The following is a 15,561-nucleotide window of genomic DNA, read 5'->3' as shown; positions in this document are numbered from 1 at the left end:
GCTTGAATAGGAAGTTACTTTTCGCGATAAATTGATGGCTTCATTTTTTTTTTTTTGACCTTTGAAAGCTGTTCGTGCTCTAGCTACGTGTAGGAAATGAAATTTCTCATGCTGAGAAACAGCAAGTTCTAGCTCTGGGAAAGAATGACCGACGTGATCTTCTGTCGGATGCCTGGCAGAGCTCGGATAGTGCGAAACGGCTCGGGTCCCGGGCTGCGTTCCTTCATTTCAGAACGTCTGTCTGCGAGACTGCGGAGCTGAAAAGGGGAATCAGGAGAACACAGCACCGCTGGCGTGTTCTGATGGCTGGGGAGCTCATGGAGAGCCACCAAACCATAGCGGCTTCTGGTCTCAGAGAAGGGTTTCAGTGGTGACTGAACAGTAGCTTCAGGGAAAAATGAAATGCTAAAACGATGAAGGCTGAGGGCTGCTTGATCCTGAGGCTGGGTGAAGTTTGGGCATAGCCTGAAACGTTTCCTGGATCCTCCTGGGACTCCTCTGACACCCTTCCTGCTAGCCGTGGTGCTTGGCCACTGGGGCTCTGGTCCTGCTGTGCCGAATGGTGCTGGCTGGTGTGCTCTGTGTGCATCGCTCTGGCTGTCGCTGAGCTGTCATCTCTTCCCTTACCATTTCTTTAGCTTTCTGGGGGCATAAGAGTCTGTGCTGTCCCTGTTCTGCACGTTTTGTGGCTTGTGTTCATAAGTCCTCTCCCAAATGAAAGGCAGCAACCTCATTTTCCTCCCGGGGACTCGTTCCCCTTGCAGCTAAGCGGGCTGTGGAGTGCCCAGATTAATGCCCTGGGTGTGCCTGCGAGTTGCTGCCGTGCTGGTTACCTGGCTTGGGGTGGATGTGGGACGTAGATGGAGGTGGTACAAACCCTTATACTCTCTCTGTTTTTATTTCCAGAACTCATCCGGGGACATCATCACCTCTGGGTGCCTGGTGCTCGTGCCACGCAGCAGCCTCGGCCGTGGCAAAGGACGGCTCAGCCTCGTGGTGCGGCCGCGGTGACGCTGGGAGAGCTGCCCACGTTTGCAGGCCTGCGGGCGGTAAGAGCCAGGCAGGGCAGCTGTCTCTCCCACGTGTAGTACTTTGTAGGTGGTTCGGTGTGCAAATATGGCTAAGAGACTCCAGAAGTCCCTCTGAGGTATTTGTTCTGCTGCTTCCTCTTGTGAGCTCTGCTCTCTTTGCTGTATGTTGGTGTGTGATTGAAATGGGGAGAGTGCAGTTGTCCTCTGGCTGTGCTCAAGCTTCTTGGACTCTCTTCCTTTCTCTCCTTTTTGCTGCAAAAGCATTCCTTTCTAACAGGGTACAGGGGGGAAATTGGTTAAAGTCTCACTTAAATGCTTTTTTTTGGGGTCATAAGCTGAGTGTAATGCGTACTGCTTATTAAATCACGTGTCTATCTTGGTTGGGGATTGCAAAGCACACCGAAACCCCTGTGACTTGCCAGCAGATGCAGGTGCTCAGTCTGCCCTGCTGGATGTTGCCCTGCAAAGCCACGTGCCTGCAGGTGCCCGGAGCTCTGCCCGGGGCGACTGAGCTCCAGCCATGGCTGCGCGCTGTGGACCCCAAACGGACGAGTCGCCTCTTACCGCAGGCTTTCCCTTGGCTGTGAGATGGAGAAAAACCATTTTTCCCAGGAGCACAGCTGTAACGCCCTGGTCACTAATGAGCAGCAAGTAGTGGAAGTTTTTGGGGTGAGGATGGAAGGCAAGGGGGTTGTGGCTTCAATGTCTTGAGGTCTTTTTGTCAAGACTGTCACAAGCACAAGGAAGACCTCAGCTTGGCCTTGAAGCCTGTGCTGTGACTGTACCGTGGGGGTGGCACGCATCCCCATCCCAAGAGCAGATGATTTGATGTCATCAGGTGGGCTAAATCAGATGCTGGCTGCAAAGTTTTGCCAGTGTGCAGTTCCCTCGTGCAGGAGGGGACTGATTCAAGGGCAGCTGGCAGCTTCGTTTTGTGACTGATGTCTCCGAGCAGAGGAGAGGTATGTGAGAGCTGGCTCCGCAGGGTGCTTCACGGGGTTAATGAGCACAGTGTGCAATGTCACTGGGTACTAAATGGCAAAGTCCCTAACCCTTGTGGGGCTTTACTGCCAGTGTGGATGTCCAAAGATGTTCTCCTCCTTCCAAATGAGCAGATGAGGCTGGCTTTGCGATGAGGCAGGAGGAAGCTGGCTGTGCAGGTCTGGGCTCAGCCGCTCGGCCAGTGCCCGCTGCGGAGAGGCACGGGGAGGCTGCTCGGCATGGCAGCACCTCGGGCTGTTGGTTCTGGCAGGCCGGGTGGTGTTTTCCGTCTGGTGTTATGGCAGTAGATGCCGACTGATTCCCAGGAAACAGCGTTCTGGATATGTGGAAGCTGGCGTGGGTTTCCTCCTATGCAAAATGGGTTTGTAGGAACACACCGGGCTCCTTTATAGAGCAGCTTGAGAGCTAATGAAAGGCATTGCTGTGTAAGAGCAAAATATTGTCAGTGAGTTACTCATGTCGTTAACAAGGTCAGATCATTGCCTTGTAACCAAATTAGTTTGTTTTGCTCTAATCAGTTTTAGTAGCTAGAGTGCTCAATAATTACTTGTGTCTTTATGAAAGAGACGGGGCAGCATGAGTATAGCTGCTGGCAGACTTCTCTGGCTCTGAAATGAATTGTGCAGATTATTTGGGAAGGCATCCTTCCAGATGCATGATGCACCCGGAGCGATGCTGTCAGATCCCGGCTGCAGCCAGGAATGACTGTGGCCAGAGGCCTTGCTCCTCTGTAAACAGCTGTCCTTGGGGTGTTCAGAAAAGCGCGTGCAGCAGGAACGTCTTTGGACTCTGCTGCGAATGTCTTCTTTTATACCAAGCAGGACTGCAAACAGCACGTGAGGTGTCTCTCTGAACTTTTCCTTCCTTTAACCTACGTACATTGCTGAGACCCCAGGCGCTATCAAATACATCTGCTCTCTAAATCAGAAAACGTCCTCCTGGGTGTTTGCGCCTCTCGTATCTTTTCCTTTTTCCAATGCGAGGGGTGTGTTCTTTGAAACGTCAGCCTGTGGTGGCTTGGGTGGACGGAGAGGGCTGAATGCAGCTCGTGAGGATGGGGTGCTGAGAGCTGCTGTCCCTGCGTAGCGGTGGTGACTTGACTCAGGAGGAAGGACTGTCAGCTGGCCCTGCTTCTCCTTACGGGTGACGGAGACAACTACGTAGTGTGCCATGCAGCAGAGGGTCGTGCATGTGCCCCCCGCGTGTCCAGCTGCTGCACAGCAAGAGAAGAGCTGTGATGGTTGGCAGCAGCTCTTCTGGGATTAGGTCCTTCCATGCCCTCGGTCTCTTTTGGTAGACTTGTACCTGTAAACTGAGCCAGAGAGAAAAACAAGAGAAGCTTCTGATCAGAAGTTGCCCTCTTCTCAGTGAGAGACTTTCTGCAAAAGGACAGGTTCCTGCTGGAGCCACCAGTTCTGTCTACCCTTAACCCACTGCCGATTTTAGCTAGAATATTGCTAATTCTTGCTGTTCTTTCTAATTTCCTTTGAGGTATTTTCTTCTGGCTCAGTTCAGATGTATTTCTCCCTGAAACTGGACGAACTGATGCTGGGTAGTGTCGCTGTCCTGGAGGGGTGCCTCCTGGCGTCTCGTGGGACTGAAGCAGCCCTCGGCTTGCTGTCTCTGTACCTCAGGGTTTGCCTGTCTGAACGGCCCCAGGCAGTGAAGGATCACCTGCCCCGAACGCACGCGAGGCTCGCCGCATCTAGCGCCCCATCAGGGCTCCCCTGCCACGGGTGGAGGCGGTGTACTGATGTCCTCTTCCCTCAGTAAGAGCTAGCGGGAAGAAACGCGCAAATACCAGGTCGTGTAGCTGGTGCTGTCTCTCTTGGATGCAAATCCAGCTTCAGAGGTTTGGCTGCTGCACGGACCTGCTCCTCTGCTGCTGTCTGTGTTGTGAAAGCTGCTGACGGACAGACCGGGGCTGCTGAGCAGACTGAGCACGTGGCGGCTGGTTTGAGGCAAGGTTTTGGAGACAACTCCAACTCCCTTTGCTTGGAGGTGGGATGATGTATCTGGGATTCGTTGTGGAACCTGCAGTTGCTGCCGTGGGTAAGAGATGGGGGAGGATGCTGGGGGTGGATCTCAGGCTGGGCAGAAGCTTGCAGGGCAGCAGTTGCTTGCAGAGACCTCTTTGGCCCGGCATGGGAACCAAGGCATCACCGTAGCATGCGTGGCTTAGTGACGTTAAATTTGCCAAGTAAAAGCTCTCACCCTTGTGTGGGTGCTTCCAGCTGTCCTGTGCCTGGAGGACAGCTCGTGCTGACTTCCCTGCCTTCTCCTGTGGGCGAGGGCCAGGCCTCCCGTGAGCTGCCATCCCGTACTTTCACTCTGGTTCTCTGTGGTGAATCAGCCCAGGAAGCTGAACAGACGAGAAGCCACGTGCTGGTGTTAAGGTAGCGTTTCTGGTGCTCTGCTCCTGCGCTAGGTCTCACCTACTTCTTCCCGACCAGCAGGTCCGTAGCGCCCACCACAACGATGCCTGGGTTGACCTGCCCCTAGCCCTGAGCCCTAAGCTCTGGCCTAGTTGGCTGGGCTGAGCAGAGCCCACAGACTCCTGACTTCTCCTCCTCCTCCTCGCTGTCCCGTGGAGCCCGCGTCCGGCCACTGCGGCCACCTGAGCTGTACCCCTGCATCCCGCGGTCCCGGTGAGTCCCCAGCCGTGCCTGGGAGCTGGCTGGGGGCGTTGGGGAGAATCCCCGTCCCCTCCCAGCATCCCGGGCCGCTGTGCTCTGGCTGCTCCATCGGCTTCCCCAGCGATTGGGTTTGAATTTCCCACATTTTAGTTCTATTGCACATCTTCTATTCCTATGTCGTGGAACAAGGAGGGCTCTGTACGGCAGAGCCTCGCTGGAGATGTGCATTTTGGCAATTCTAAAAATACCCCTCGCTTGCTGAGGCTTGTGCGGGTAACCATGGCAACGTGGCTCCAGGAGCAGGGTTAAAAACAGTTGCACCAATTAAGGAGAAAATAGAGCTGTTACAGCTTATAAAACCTAAAAAAATGAAGAAAAAAAAAAAAAGGCAACAAACGCGTGATGCTGTGGTCTGCAGGCCGTCTTGGATGGGGTCAGCATCTTGGATGGGGTCAGTTTAAACTGCCCCCTTCCCCTCTGAAAGCAGCCGAAGCGCACGCTGAGAGCCCTGCTCTCCCTGCCGAGCGGTGCTCGCAGCCCCGGGTGCTCCCGGCCCTGGCTCTCGGTGCGTGCCTGCAGCCGCCCCCCACGCACGGCTCTGACAGCAGCGGCATCGCTAGGCGAGTGGCAGAGGAGGGAGTGTGTTGTCCCGAGATTAAACTCTGCTCGCTCGAAGGGCAGCCTGGCTAAAACCTGGGGAGGGTTTTGAGGATGAAAGCTCCGTCTGAAGAACGATTTTGGCCTGCAGCGTTGGACTGTGCGAGGGGGCAGATGTGTTCTGAAATTCACACACGGAGCCAAAGCCCCTCAGTCAGTGGTGATGCTTTCATTGACGGATTAGCTCTGGGCTGGGGAAGCAGTCCTGGTAAAAGCTACCAGATGAGCCCGAAAGCTAAGGGCTAATTCTATTCCGAGTGTGTTTGCTTTAATTATCTTTGCTGAGCCCGGGCCAGGGTCATAGGAAGCCTCCGGGATGTGCCACTAACCTGCTGCGTGTCCTCAGGCACGGCGAGCTGTGCCTCTGCTCGCCGGCACGCGCAGGGTCCTTACCCTGGGAGGGGTTTGTCAAAGGGGCTGCTTGTCCTGGGGCCCCGGGTTTCAGGCTGAGCCTCTGGAGCCTCTTCACCTGTGCATACAAACACAACTGCACCAAGCAGCTGTTCCTGCACCTGAAGGAGGTGTGCGCGCAGCCTCCTTGAGAACGGGCAGGCTTTAGGTCCTGAGAAAGGAGAATTTTTGGAAGGCAGGAGGAAAGTAAAGCTTGTTACATTAAGGAAACGCTAACCTTTCTTCTAATGCTACGTAGCATCACTTCAGAGTGACCGTATACGTATTTTACCCCAGTGGGTTTGAAAGGGTGCTGCCGCTCTTGCCCACTCCTGTCGTTGAAGTGAAGCAAAAGGTCCAAATATCTGACGTTGCCTTGGGTTAGCCGCTCTTCCTGGCGTGCTGCTGATTTATCTCTTAGAGCAGCGTTTTCCTCCAAACCGGCGTCATCCCCAAGTGCAGTGCAGGCCCGGGAGGGTGCAGGCTGCTTTTTGTGCTTTTGCTTGTCCCCGGGCGTGCTGGCAGCGAAGGAGAGGCTGAGGTTAAAGCAGCGGTGGACAGGAGCTGGAGGCCTGTGGGGAGGAAGGAAGCGGGGGCCGTGCAGCTGTGCTCGGAGGATGCTGCGCCTGCTGGAAAGCAGCAGCGGGGTCTCCTGAGACGAGTTAGGTGAAGGAAGCGGCGATGAAGTCACTGGTTTGCTTGGCCCGCTGGTGGCGGGAGGTGTTGCTAGCAGTGCTGGTGGGGACGGGGCGAGAAGGTCAGGGTCAAGGCAGCGAGAAGGCAAATGCACGCTTCTGTCTTGTGTGCATGGGCCCCTGTTGCCGTCCCCAGGCTGGCAGCCTGCTGAGCGCTTTTGGATGTGGGCCCTTCAGTGTTTAACACTGCAGTCACTGCAGAGGGTTCTCTGTGTCCTCCGGAGCTGCTCCTTCCCCTTCCCTGGGTGCGAGCCGAACTTGAGCCGTGCCCTGTGTCCAGCAGCTTGGGCGTGATTTTGGGTAGGCACAGTGGGGCTGACGTTAGTCCCCGGGGGAGGCAGTTGTGGCTGTCCCCACAGCACTCGGGGGCGCTTGGCTATCTGGCTGGGGGGACCGAGGGCTGCAGGACGTGGCATTGGTCCAGGGCGATGGGTGTGGAGCCCACCCCAACCCCACAGCAAGGCCTGCTTGTGGAGGGAGTCCCAGTCACGATGGGGATTTGGGTTTGTAAACTGGTTTAGGCAAATTAAAAAAGATTCCAGGGTGGATGCCTTTAATTCGCTTTGAATTATGGTTTGCATCAATTTGGGTTAATTGGGCTGGAGGCCTCCCCACAGCGTGTTTCTGTGCATAGGTTAAAACAGAAGCGTGCGTGGAAGTGCGTTGGAAACGGGGCCAGGCTGGGGGAGAGGCAGAGCTGCGGGCAGGACGTGGGGAGGGCTCGGGCTCGCCTGGGGGCAGAGCTGGCGGCATGCGGAGGCGCCGGGAGCCTTCCCAGGCTGCGGCTGGGGTCCTGCGCTCCTGGCGGGGCCGGTTCGGCAGGAGAGGGCTCAGTTGTGAGGCTCACGCGACAGGGATTTAACAGGCAGCAGGCAGCCCTGCGTGCTCGTCCAGCGAGCTCCCGGTGGGGAGGACGAGGACGGAGAGCCGGGCAACGCGCTGCGGCTGGACCTGGCTGCCCTCGGAGCCACGGGAGTGCCAGCAGGCACAGGCTTGGTGTGAAGCCTCCTGGGGCAGGAGGTGACGGGCGGCGAGGTTTCCCCCGAGCTTGGTCCTTTCCCTGGCGTCTCCTCTCGCCGTTACGCCGCGTACGTGCAAGTGCAGTGACTTCTGCCCGCGTCGCTTTGCAGGTGAGCTGGGGCACGGCGTGCGTCTGGTCCTCGAGGCCTCGGGAGCCCTTCTGCTGGGCTCCAGCTCTTGTTCGGTGTCGGTGTGCCTCTCCCCCTTAGCAGGGTTGCTGCAGAAGTTAATCGGACACTTTCCTGTTTCTGTCACCACTGCTTCTCCCGTGGCCACGCTCCCCTGCGAAGTGCCCCCAGTCGTGCAGCTGGCTCTGCTCACGGCCGCATCCTGCGCGGGGCCGCGGGGGCGCTGTGTGTGTACGGGGAGGGGAGACACAGCCCCGGGAGCTGCTGCTCCCCCTCAGGAAGGTGTAACGTCAAGAGGATTTCTTACAAAGTGTGCTTGTCCTATTCCCGCAAAATTAAAATTAGTTCTAATTAAGTGGAGGTTAACCTCCGTGCATGCTGCAAATTAATGGAATGTGAGATTAACTTATCTTGCAGCACTGGAGGTTCTTGAAAATTACTTGGAAATGAATGTAGCTGTGTGTGGTTTGAATTTTTAATTTATGTTAATAGTTCAGGTTTGAGTTAATTAATTTTCAATGACAGACCTTTGATCTTTTCTTTTTTAACTCCTACTTCTGCAGCTTAAAGTATACCTTTCCAGCTCTTTTTGTAGTGAAACGAATTGGACAAAAACGCATAATATGATAAAAGCACCCTAAATACAGCCTGAACTGCATCCGTGCTGAAGCTTGTCTGGTCTCCATCGTGCGGGCTTTCGCTGTGGGGTCCCCTCTGCCTGTGCTTTCCGGGGTCTTGGGGGAAAGGAGTATATTACATCACCCTGGCGTGAGTTTGGGGGGGAAAACCCATTCTGTGTCCGCTTGTTTTTGGCGGTAGTAATTTGGCTTTGCCTTTAATTTTGTTTCAAAAGTAGCTTTGTCTTCCTGGGGCAGCCGTCCTTCTCTGTGCAGCTTTCCCTGTCGCAGTGCCCAGGCGAGAGCCAGCGGCTCGTGCTCCAGTTTGGCTCGCCCTGGCAGGGAGCGCTGCAGCTCCTCGGGGAAAATCCAGTAGGACCCTGGCAGGGCCCCGGTGTTTCTGCTCGCAGCAAGTCCGTGCTGCTTGGGGGTGAAGTTGGGGGAGCCAGGGTTTGTGCTAGGATGGGGATTTGGGGTGTAGCCCACTAATTTGCCCTTCTGCAGGGGGCGGTGTTGGACCAGCCGCTTGAGTCATCCCAGCAACATTTTGCAATTAAAATAGCAGACATCCTCTCTGAAGTTTCCCAGCCCCTGCAAGAGCGTTGACCTCAGGAGCTGGCTGTGTGTGAAGCCAAATCTTCTGTGAACGGCTGTTCTCTCCTCCCAGCCTCCTTCCCCTGTGTGCTCCTGAACCACGGGGACCCCCGGTCATCTCTGGGTGCAGATCCAAGCCTACCTGCCTGGGTCTGCGCCGGTGGTGCTGCTGCTGGCACCCCCCTGCTCGGCCTGCGTTGGGTGGGAAGCTGTGGTCGTGCTGTTCCCAGCTCCTTATCTCGTGTTGCAGGCCAGGCCGGGGCTTGGTCCCGGGCGCCATCCAGCCGATGGAGCGGGGTCGGGCTTTTCCCTTCCCAGCTCGGGCCCTGTTGCGCGTCTGTGCTGGTCGCTGCTCCTGGGGCGCTGACTGCAGCATCCCCAGCCCAGGGAGGAAATCATTCCTCCTGAAATGTCCGGGTCTGCCCTCACACTCCCAGCTCCAAAGATGAGCCCGGTGCTGTTTTGCTTGCTGTAGCTGCCGAAGGGGCTGCTGTGGCAGTGCACCTGAGGTGCATTTGACATCTCGTCCCTCATGGTGCTGCCTGTGATGCTCCTGAGCAGTGGTGGGGAGCTTCTGCATGTCCAGGAGAGCAGAGGTGGTGGGAAACACCGTGCGCAGCTGTAATGGCAATGCTCCTGGGGTGTGTGTGTGTGTGTGCTGCCCTGCTGGGTGGTGGCACTCCGTTCCTTGTCCGCCTGTTCTGGAGCGAGGCGGGGTGCCTGTCCGTGTGGGACATGGGGACAGTGAGGTGGCTGGGGCTGGAGAAGGGTCCTGCTGTGCTGAGCCCTCCGCGGGGGCCAGCAAGGCTTTCCTTCCGCTCCGCGGGGCGGGGAAGCTCCCTGACCTTTCGTGCAGATTTGTTTCTGCATTACTTGCCCTTTTAGCGCATGATTGAAAACAAGCTGTAGGGATGCAGCCAGAGCTCCGCAACTGAGCTGCCGGGGTCAGTCAGGAGCGTTTCTCAAAGAACCAGAGCAGAAAACAAGCGTGTTTTAAAAGAGTAGATTTTGTTGTTGCTAGTGGATTGCCTGCCTGCGTGGAGATGAAGACCCAGCTCTGGGTGCTGCCATACCAACTTATCAGGAGAGTCGTGACCGCTTGTGTCACTCACTGTTCAGCACAAGGAATCCCAGAGTGGCCGAGGTGGGAAGGGACCTCTGAAGATCACCCAGTCCAACCCCCTGCCGAGCAGGATCCCCTAGAGCACCTAACACAGGACAGCGTCCAGGCGGGTTTTGAATATTTCTAGAGAAAGAGACTCCACGACCTCTCTAGGAAACCTGTCCCAGTGCTCTGTCACCCTCCCAGTAAAGAAGTGCCCCCTCATATTGAGCTGGAACCTCCTGTGCTTCAGTTTCTGCCCATTGCCTCTTTCACTGGGCACAACTGAGAAGAGACCGGCTCCATCCTCCTGACACCCTCCCCTCAGATATTTATACACACTGATGAGGTCTCCCCTCAGTCTTCTCGTTTCCAGGCTAAACAGGCCCAGTTCTCTCAGCCTGTCCTCACCAGGGCTGAGCAGAGGGGGAGGATCACCTCCCTTGACCTGCTGGCAACACTCTTCCGAATGCCCCCCAGGATCCCGTTGGCCTTCTTGGCCACAAGAGCACATTGCTGCCTCCCGGTCAGCCCGCTGCCCACCAGGACTGCCAGGTCCCTCTCTGCAGAGCCGCTCTCCAGCAGGTCAGCCCCCAGCCTGTACTGGTGCTTGCGGTTATTCCTCCCTAGGTGTAGGACTCCCCACTTGACCTTGTTGAACTTCATGGGGTAATGGAGCTCGAATGCCCCCCGGCGTGGTGCTGGGGGAGGCTCTGGATGCGGCCTTGGAGGTGCCTGCTGCAAGCCTCGTCCCCTGACGGTGCCAGCGCTCGCTCGGGTAGGCAGGAGCAGGGGCCAGCCCTGGCTCAGTCCTCTGTGCCAGGCTGCGGGGACAGCAGTCACTGGTGCAGAGAAAAGGCTAAAACCTTATGAAATCGTTATATCTGAGGAGTACGTGACCTATTCATCTGTCTTTAGGCGTTGGGCAAATATGGAGGAATATTGGATAAAACACTGCAAATATTTGTAGTTCCCTGAGGGAAGAGCTCTGAGAAACTTCAGACTTCCTTTTCGTGTCACGTGTGGTCCTTTTTTGCTCTGCTTTTCAGGTACGGATCTTGAAGTGCTTGGCAGAGGGAGGAGGTGAGCCTTTCCTAGCCAGGGAATTGTAGGGCTTTGCCTCCTGGGCCCCGCATCGTGCTGGTGTCTGGCACTGGCGGCTGGCGGCGTGTGGCAGGTGCTGAGCCCCTTGCCCAGGGGACCGATACCGCAGCCACACGTGGAGTCTCACAGATCCGCTAGAGCTGGGCCAGGTGGTTGTGGAGCTAGTGGAGGGACTTTTGTCCTCCTGGACAATGCCCCTTGGGGCAGGAGGCGTGGTGGGAGTGTGTGCAGTGCTGGATGTTGGAGCGCCTGGGAGCTGGACATGCTGCACCACAGCCAGGCGTCAGGTTTTGGCCACTGTTCGCTGACGTCCGTCTCTGCTGCCTTGAGTTCAGTCCTTCCATCCTGCTCCTGTGGAACTAGGAAGTTCTTCTGTGTGTCTGCACCGAGCAGATGGTTCAGGGTGGGAAACTTCCAACAGCTGAAGAGGTCGGCGAGGGCTGTGCGGTGCCATCTCCTGCTGCAACGCTTGTAAAAGCCGGACACTTAAAAGCAGGGAAGTGTGCAGTTCAAGGAGATCATAAATCTTACCTTGCCCTCATCGCAAACACAAAATGTATCCTTCACACCTGGTGCAAAGAACAGTACAGTTTCAAAGGACCATCAACTCTCCCTTTTACTGGGGCATTGATATTCAGGCTCAGCTAGAAATTCTCCCCCCGAAGTGACAATTGCAACAGGCCTGATCCCGGCAAAGGGGCTAGGTGCGAGTAACTTGACTTGGTGTAACCACAGGGATTACTTGGGGCCCAGTCCAGTGGCAGCAAGGTCACAGAGCATCTTGCTGTAGGCCTAAATGGGTTCAGTGAGTGTAGTGGGAGCGTGCCCAACGGGTGTGCGTAGATGTGCTACGCCGGGAGTCTGTGGTCAGCCCTGTGGGGGGAGCAAAGCGGTTGTGTGATTATGGACCCACAGGTTTTGTTCTGTCCATTAGCATGTCACGTAACCCGAAGTGAGAGGGGATGGCTGGGGCTCCTGAGCCTTTGCGTGTTGTCCCTGTCCCGCTCCATCAGCGAAACAAAGTACTGCAGGCCTCCGAAGCTGGGGACTGGTGTCACCCCTGCAGGGTGGCCTGGCGGCCACCTTCGGCATGAGGGCTGTGGCATTGACTCATAAAGCTTTGCTGAGGTTTTGGGTCTTGCTGCTGATCCGGGGGTGCCCTGGGCAGGGCAATGTCAGAGCCTGTAAGCGGGTTTGGGAAGGAAACAGATTGGCTGTGCGCATCTCCAAGGGCCTGTTTGTTCTCTGGTTGGTTGTACCTGGTGAGTGTCCTGGGGCTCCTGCACTCCGGGGTTGTGCAATGAACCTGTGATTTCAGCCTGTTTGGGAAAACTTCAAATGTCAATGCTATGGTAGTTATGAAATTTTCTACTATACGGTTCATTTTCAGGCAGAAGGTTATATTTGTGCTTCCCTGGTTTTCAGAGATGTCCCTCCGCAGGCATATGGTAAGCTGGGACCTTTGGTCCTTATAGCAGATGTCTGTATACGTTTATATACCCACCCTTGTGTGGTTCTCCCTCCCCCTGCTCGCTGGAGGTGCTGAGCATTGTGATGAAAATGGTATGAGATTGTTGTTTTGTTCTAGCCTGGGTTTAAGCGATGTGTTTGAGAAGCAATATGTGCTTCAAATGAGGGACCTTTGTAAAACTGCAGTGTCTCAGGAGCTCTCAACAATCATCTTTGAAAAACATCCATCTCCTCCTTTTCTTTTTGCTTTGGATTTCTTTCAAGCTGAGTGCTTTGGGGTTTTGCAAATGTCAAGAAGCAAAGCCATAGCTTACACTGGGATCACAGAGCGTTTAAGCAAAGCCCTCTGAAGCCGCCGCGCGGCGATGCTCCTGCAGGCTGGGGCAGAAGCGTTTGGTTTCGTCGGCTGCACTGATCTTGCGTCGGGGTGGGTGATGGCTCTTCGAGCTCCGCTTGTGCTGTTGGTGAGACCAGCAGAAGGCTGCACCAGGAGCTTTGTGCTGGAGGATGCTGCAAAGCATCAGAACCAAGAGCCTCCCGGGCTGGCTCTGCCGTGGGCTCTGGGTGCGTGGGTCGGCGTGGTGGCAGTGGGATGCACCTGGAGAGGTGCCTGCAGCTGCTGGCGGTGCAGCGCCCGGTTCTGTGTGCTTGGTTCCCTGCTGGTGGCACTCAGCGGCTGGAAGAAGGCTCTTCTGGGGGCCTTAGGGACAGAAGGCGAGGGGTTGGCTTTGCGGTCACCTCGGGACTGCTAGCTTTTGAACAGGTTGGGGTTTTATCGCTGTTTGCAGCGCGTTGTGTAGAAGGGCAGCAGGTTCGTGAACAGCAACGAGAAAAGTAACTTTGCCTGATGTAGTATGCTGAAGCCAAGTGGCTGGGAGGGGAGAAACTTTCCTGGGATGGGAGAAACTTCAATAGCCCAGAAATATTTTTGTTTACTTCTATGTGAAAATGGAGCTGGCAATAAAGTGGGCTCCAAGGAACTTCCCACGTGGGCTGCGAGCCTGAGCTAGCAGGCAGCGGGTTTCACTGCTCCTTCTCTAAACGTCAGACCACAAAACCATCTCGAGGTGAGAGAGCCCTTTCCCAACGGCCTCAAATGGTTTCATGAATTTCTGCTTTGTCCCAGACCCAGAAAGGCTGCTGAAGGTTTTGGCAGGCAGGGACTGGCACCGACTCCCGAGCAGCTGCACTGGTGGTGGCCGCTCTTAATAGCGTGCGAAGGGGAGGTGTGCGGAGCAGCGATGGGACGGGGCAGTGCGCAGGGGATAACCTCTGCTTTTGCAGAGGGGAGGCAGTTTCCCAGTTCTCGATTCCGTCCCTGATCTTAGGCTCAGGGTGGTGCTGGACTGCAGCTGGGCAGGGGCTGCTGGGGGTCCCCACGCCTGCCGGGACTGGGGCCGGCCGAGCGTCCAAGCGCGGCAGAGCGGGGAGGTCGGGGAGCAGCAGGAGATCTTCTGGCCCCAGAGAAATGCTGCTGTTGACGCTGTTTTTGTTGCAAGTCAATGATTCATTGCCAGCTTTAACGGTAGAGCAAAGCGTATTTACTCGCCTTGTTTGGACGGATGATAATCGCTGGATAAGAAACTGTCAGATGGGAATCAATTAGAGGCTTCCACTCTGCAATAAAAGATCGCAGTTGACATCTGATGCCCTGTGAAACTAAGTAAGGACAATGCTGCTATTTATACAGCTCCCCTCCAGTTCCTTCCCTTATTCTCCTGTCATCTTCTTTGCTCCACTGCTGGAACTTTGACCCTCTGTCAGTTGCTCCCCGAGCAAGTGCCCGTAGCGGTCCTTTCGCAGTCCTTTCGCGTTTCCTGGGAAGAGATCTTTGTGTTGGCAAGGGGTGTGCGTGTGGGTGGGACAGCAGAGCTGGAGGAGCGGTGAATGCCTCTTCCCTTCTCTCCCCGGGACGAGGCAGCGATTGCAGAAGGCTGGGTTTCTGCCGGGGGGGCTCGGCACAAGGCGTGGGGTTTGTGCCCTGCGAGTGGGGCTGGGTGTGTGGCTGTACCTGGAGCAGTGGGCTCAGAGGGGGCTGAGGACGGGCCGGGTGCTGTTTCTGCCCTGGGTTTGCTGCTCTGGGTGGTGGCGTGGCCTTTTGCTGCTCGTCACTTGGTTCCTTGGTGTGCTGGATGGTGACACGGCTTCACCTGCTTCTGCCGGGGGCTGCCTCGTGCCAGGAGCGGTCGGGGTCTGAGGGCGGCCTTGGCAGTGTGTACGTCGTGTGGGGAGGTGGGATAGGGCAGGGAGGCGATGGCTCTTCCAAACAAAGCCTCTGCTGTGCTGGAAGTCCTGCAAAGCTCCCATGTTAGGGCGGTCATGGTCAGCCGGTGTCACCATGACATCTCCTTGCCTACGGCCGAGCCAATGCTGCCGGAGCCGCGGTGAGTCAGCGGCGGTGACTCAGGAAGGTCACTGGGCGTACGTGCCCTCAGGGCGGGGGGGTGTCGAGCTGCGTTTGACACAGCTTGCTTGAAAGCTTCCTTACCAAGTGGGGACGCTTCGCCTTCAACTGGGGCTTCTCTGCTTGGGTGCCAGCAGGCTGCTGCCGCGGGGAGCCCTGGCTCATCGGAGTGAGCCCCGGGGGTGCGGGTGCTGTCCTGGGGGCTGCAGCGCTCTGAGGGGCACGCGCGAGTGAACCGGCTGTCCACCTGGGAGAGACGACCCGTCTTAAACTGAGCATCCATGCGGAAATACAATGTCGTGGAGGAAAGGTTTGCAATGGGCTCGCCTCCTTGTTTTCTTGCTTGGTACCATATTAAGTGCACTAAAGAGCATTTCCATGGAATATAGCCAGCCCTGAACACGAATGCTCTTGTCACAAGTAAAGGAAAAGCTTTTTAGTGAGGTAAAATGATTAGCTATTCTTACCTAGGGACTTAATTTTGAGGCTGGTTGAAGCTCTGAGGACAGGCACTTGATCTTATCTTAGGTGCTTTCTCTCATTTTTCTCCCTTTAATGTTACAAAATAATTCTTGATGTCTGTTTTGATTGTTGGTTTTCCAAGTATTCTCCAGTGAAGGCACAAAATCCTGTGGAAACTTCAGATGTGGGGCTTTTTCTGTGACACGTGTGGAGCTGTGGTGCTGTGCTGTGCGGACCCCTTGGGAAGAG

General features: G+C 56.0%; 1 protein-coding gene across 3 annotated transcripts in view; it reads left to right on the top strand.

Moving 5' to 3' along the window:
• Positions 1–15,561, top strand: part of LOC118249198 (ankyrin repeat and fibronectin type-III domain-containing protein 1-like) — a 201,571-nt gene that overhangs the window by 3,688 nt on the left and 182,322 nt on the right. Inside the window, exon 2 of one of the 3 annotated variants that reach the window (XM_035548926.2) lies at positions 907–1,049. Coding sequence is in view for 1 of the 3 variants with exons in the window: in XM_035548925.2 (XP_035404818.1) it covers positions 15,132–15,160 (29 nt within the window). In the remaining 2 variants the exon portion in view is untranslated. The other 2 variants (XM_050713784.1, XM_035548925.2) reach the window with 2 other exon arrangements.

This window comes from Cygnus atratus, chromosome 15, assembly GCF_013377495.2.
Source record: "Cygnus atratus isolate AKBS03 ecotype Queensland, Australia chromosome 15, CAtr_DNAZoo_HiC_assembly, whole genome shotgun sequence".
Classification (NCBI taxonomy): Eukaryota; Metazoa; Chordata; class Aves; order Anseriformes; family Anatidae; genus Cygnus; species Cygnus atratus.
This window is presented reverse-complemented; position numbering and strand designations above follow the sequence as displayed.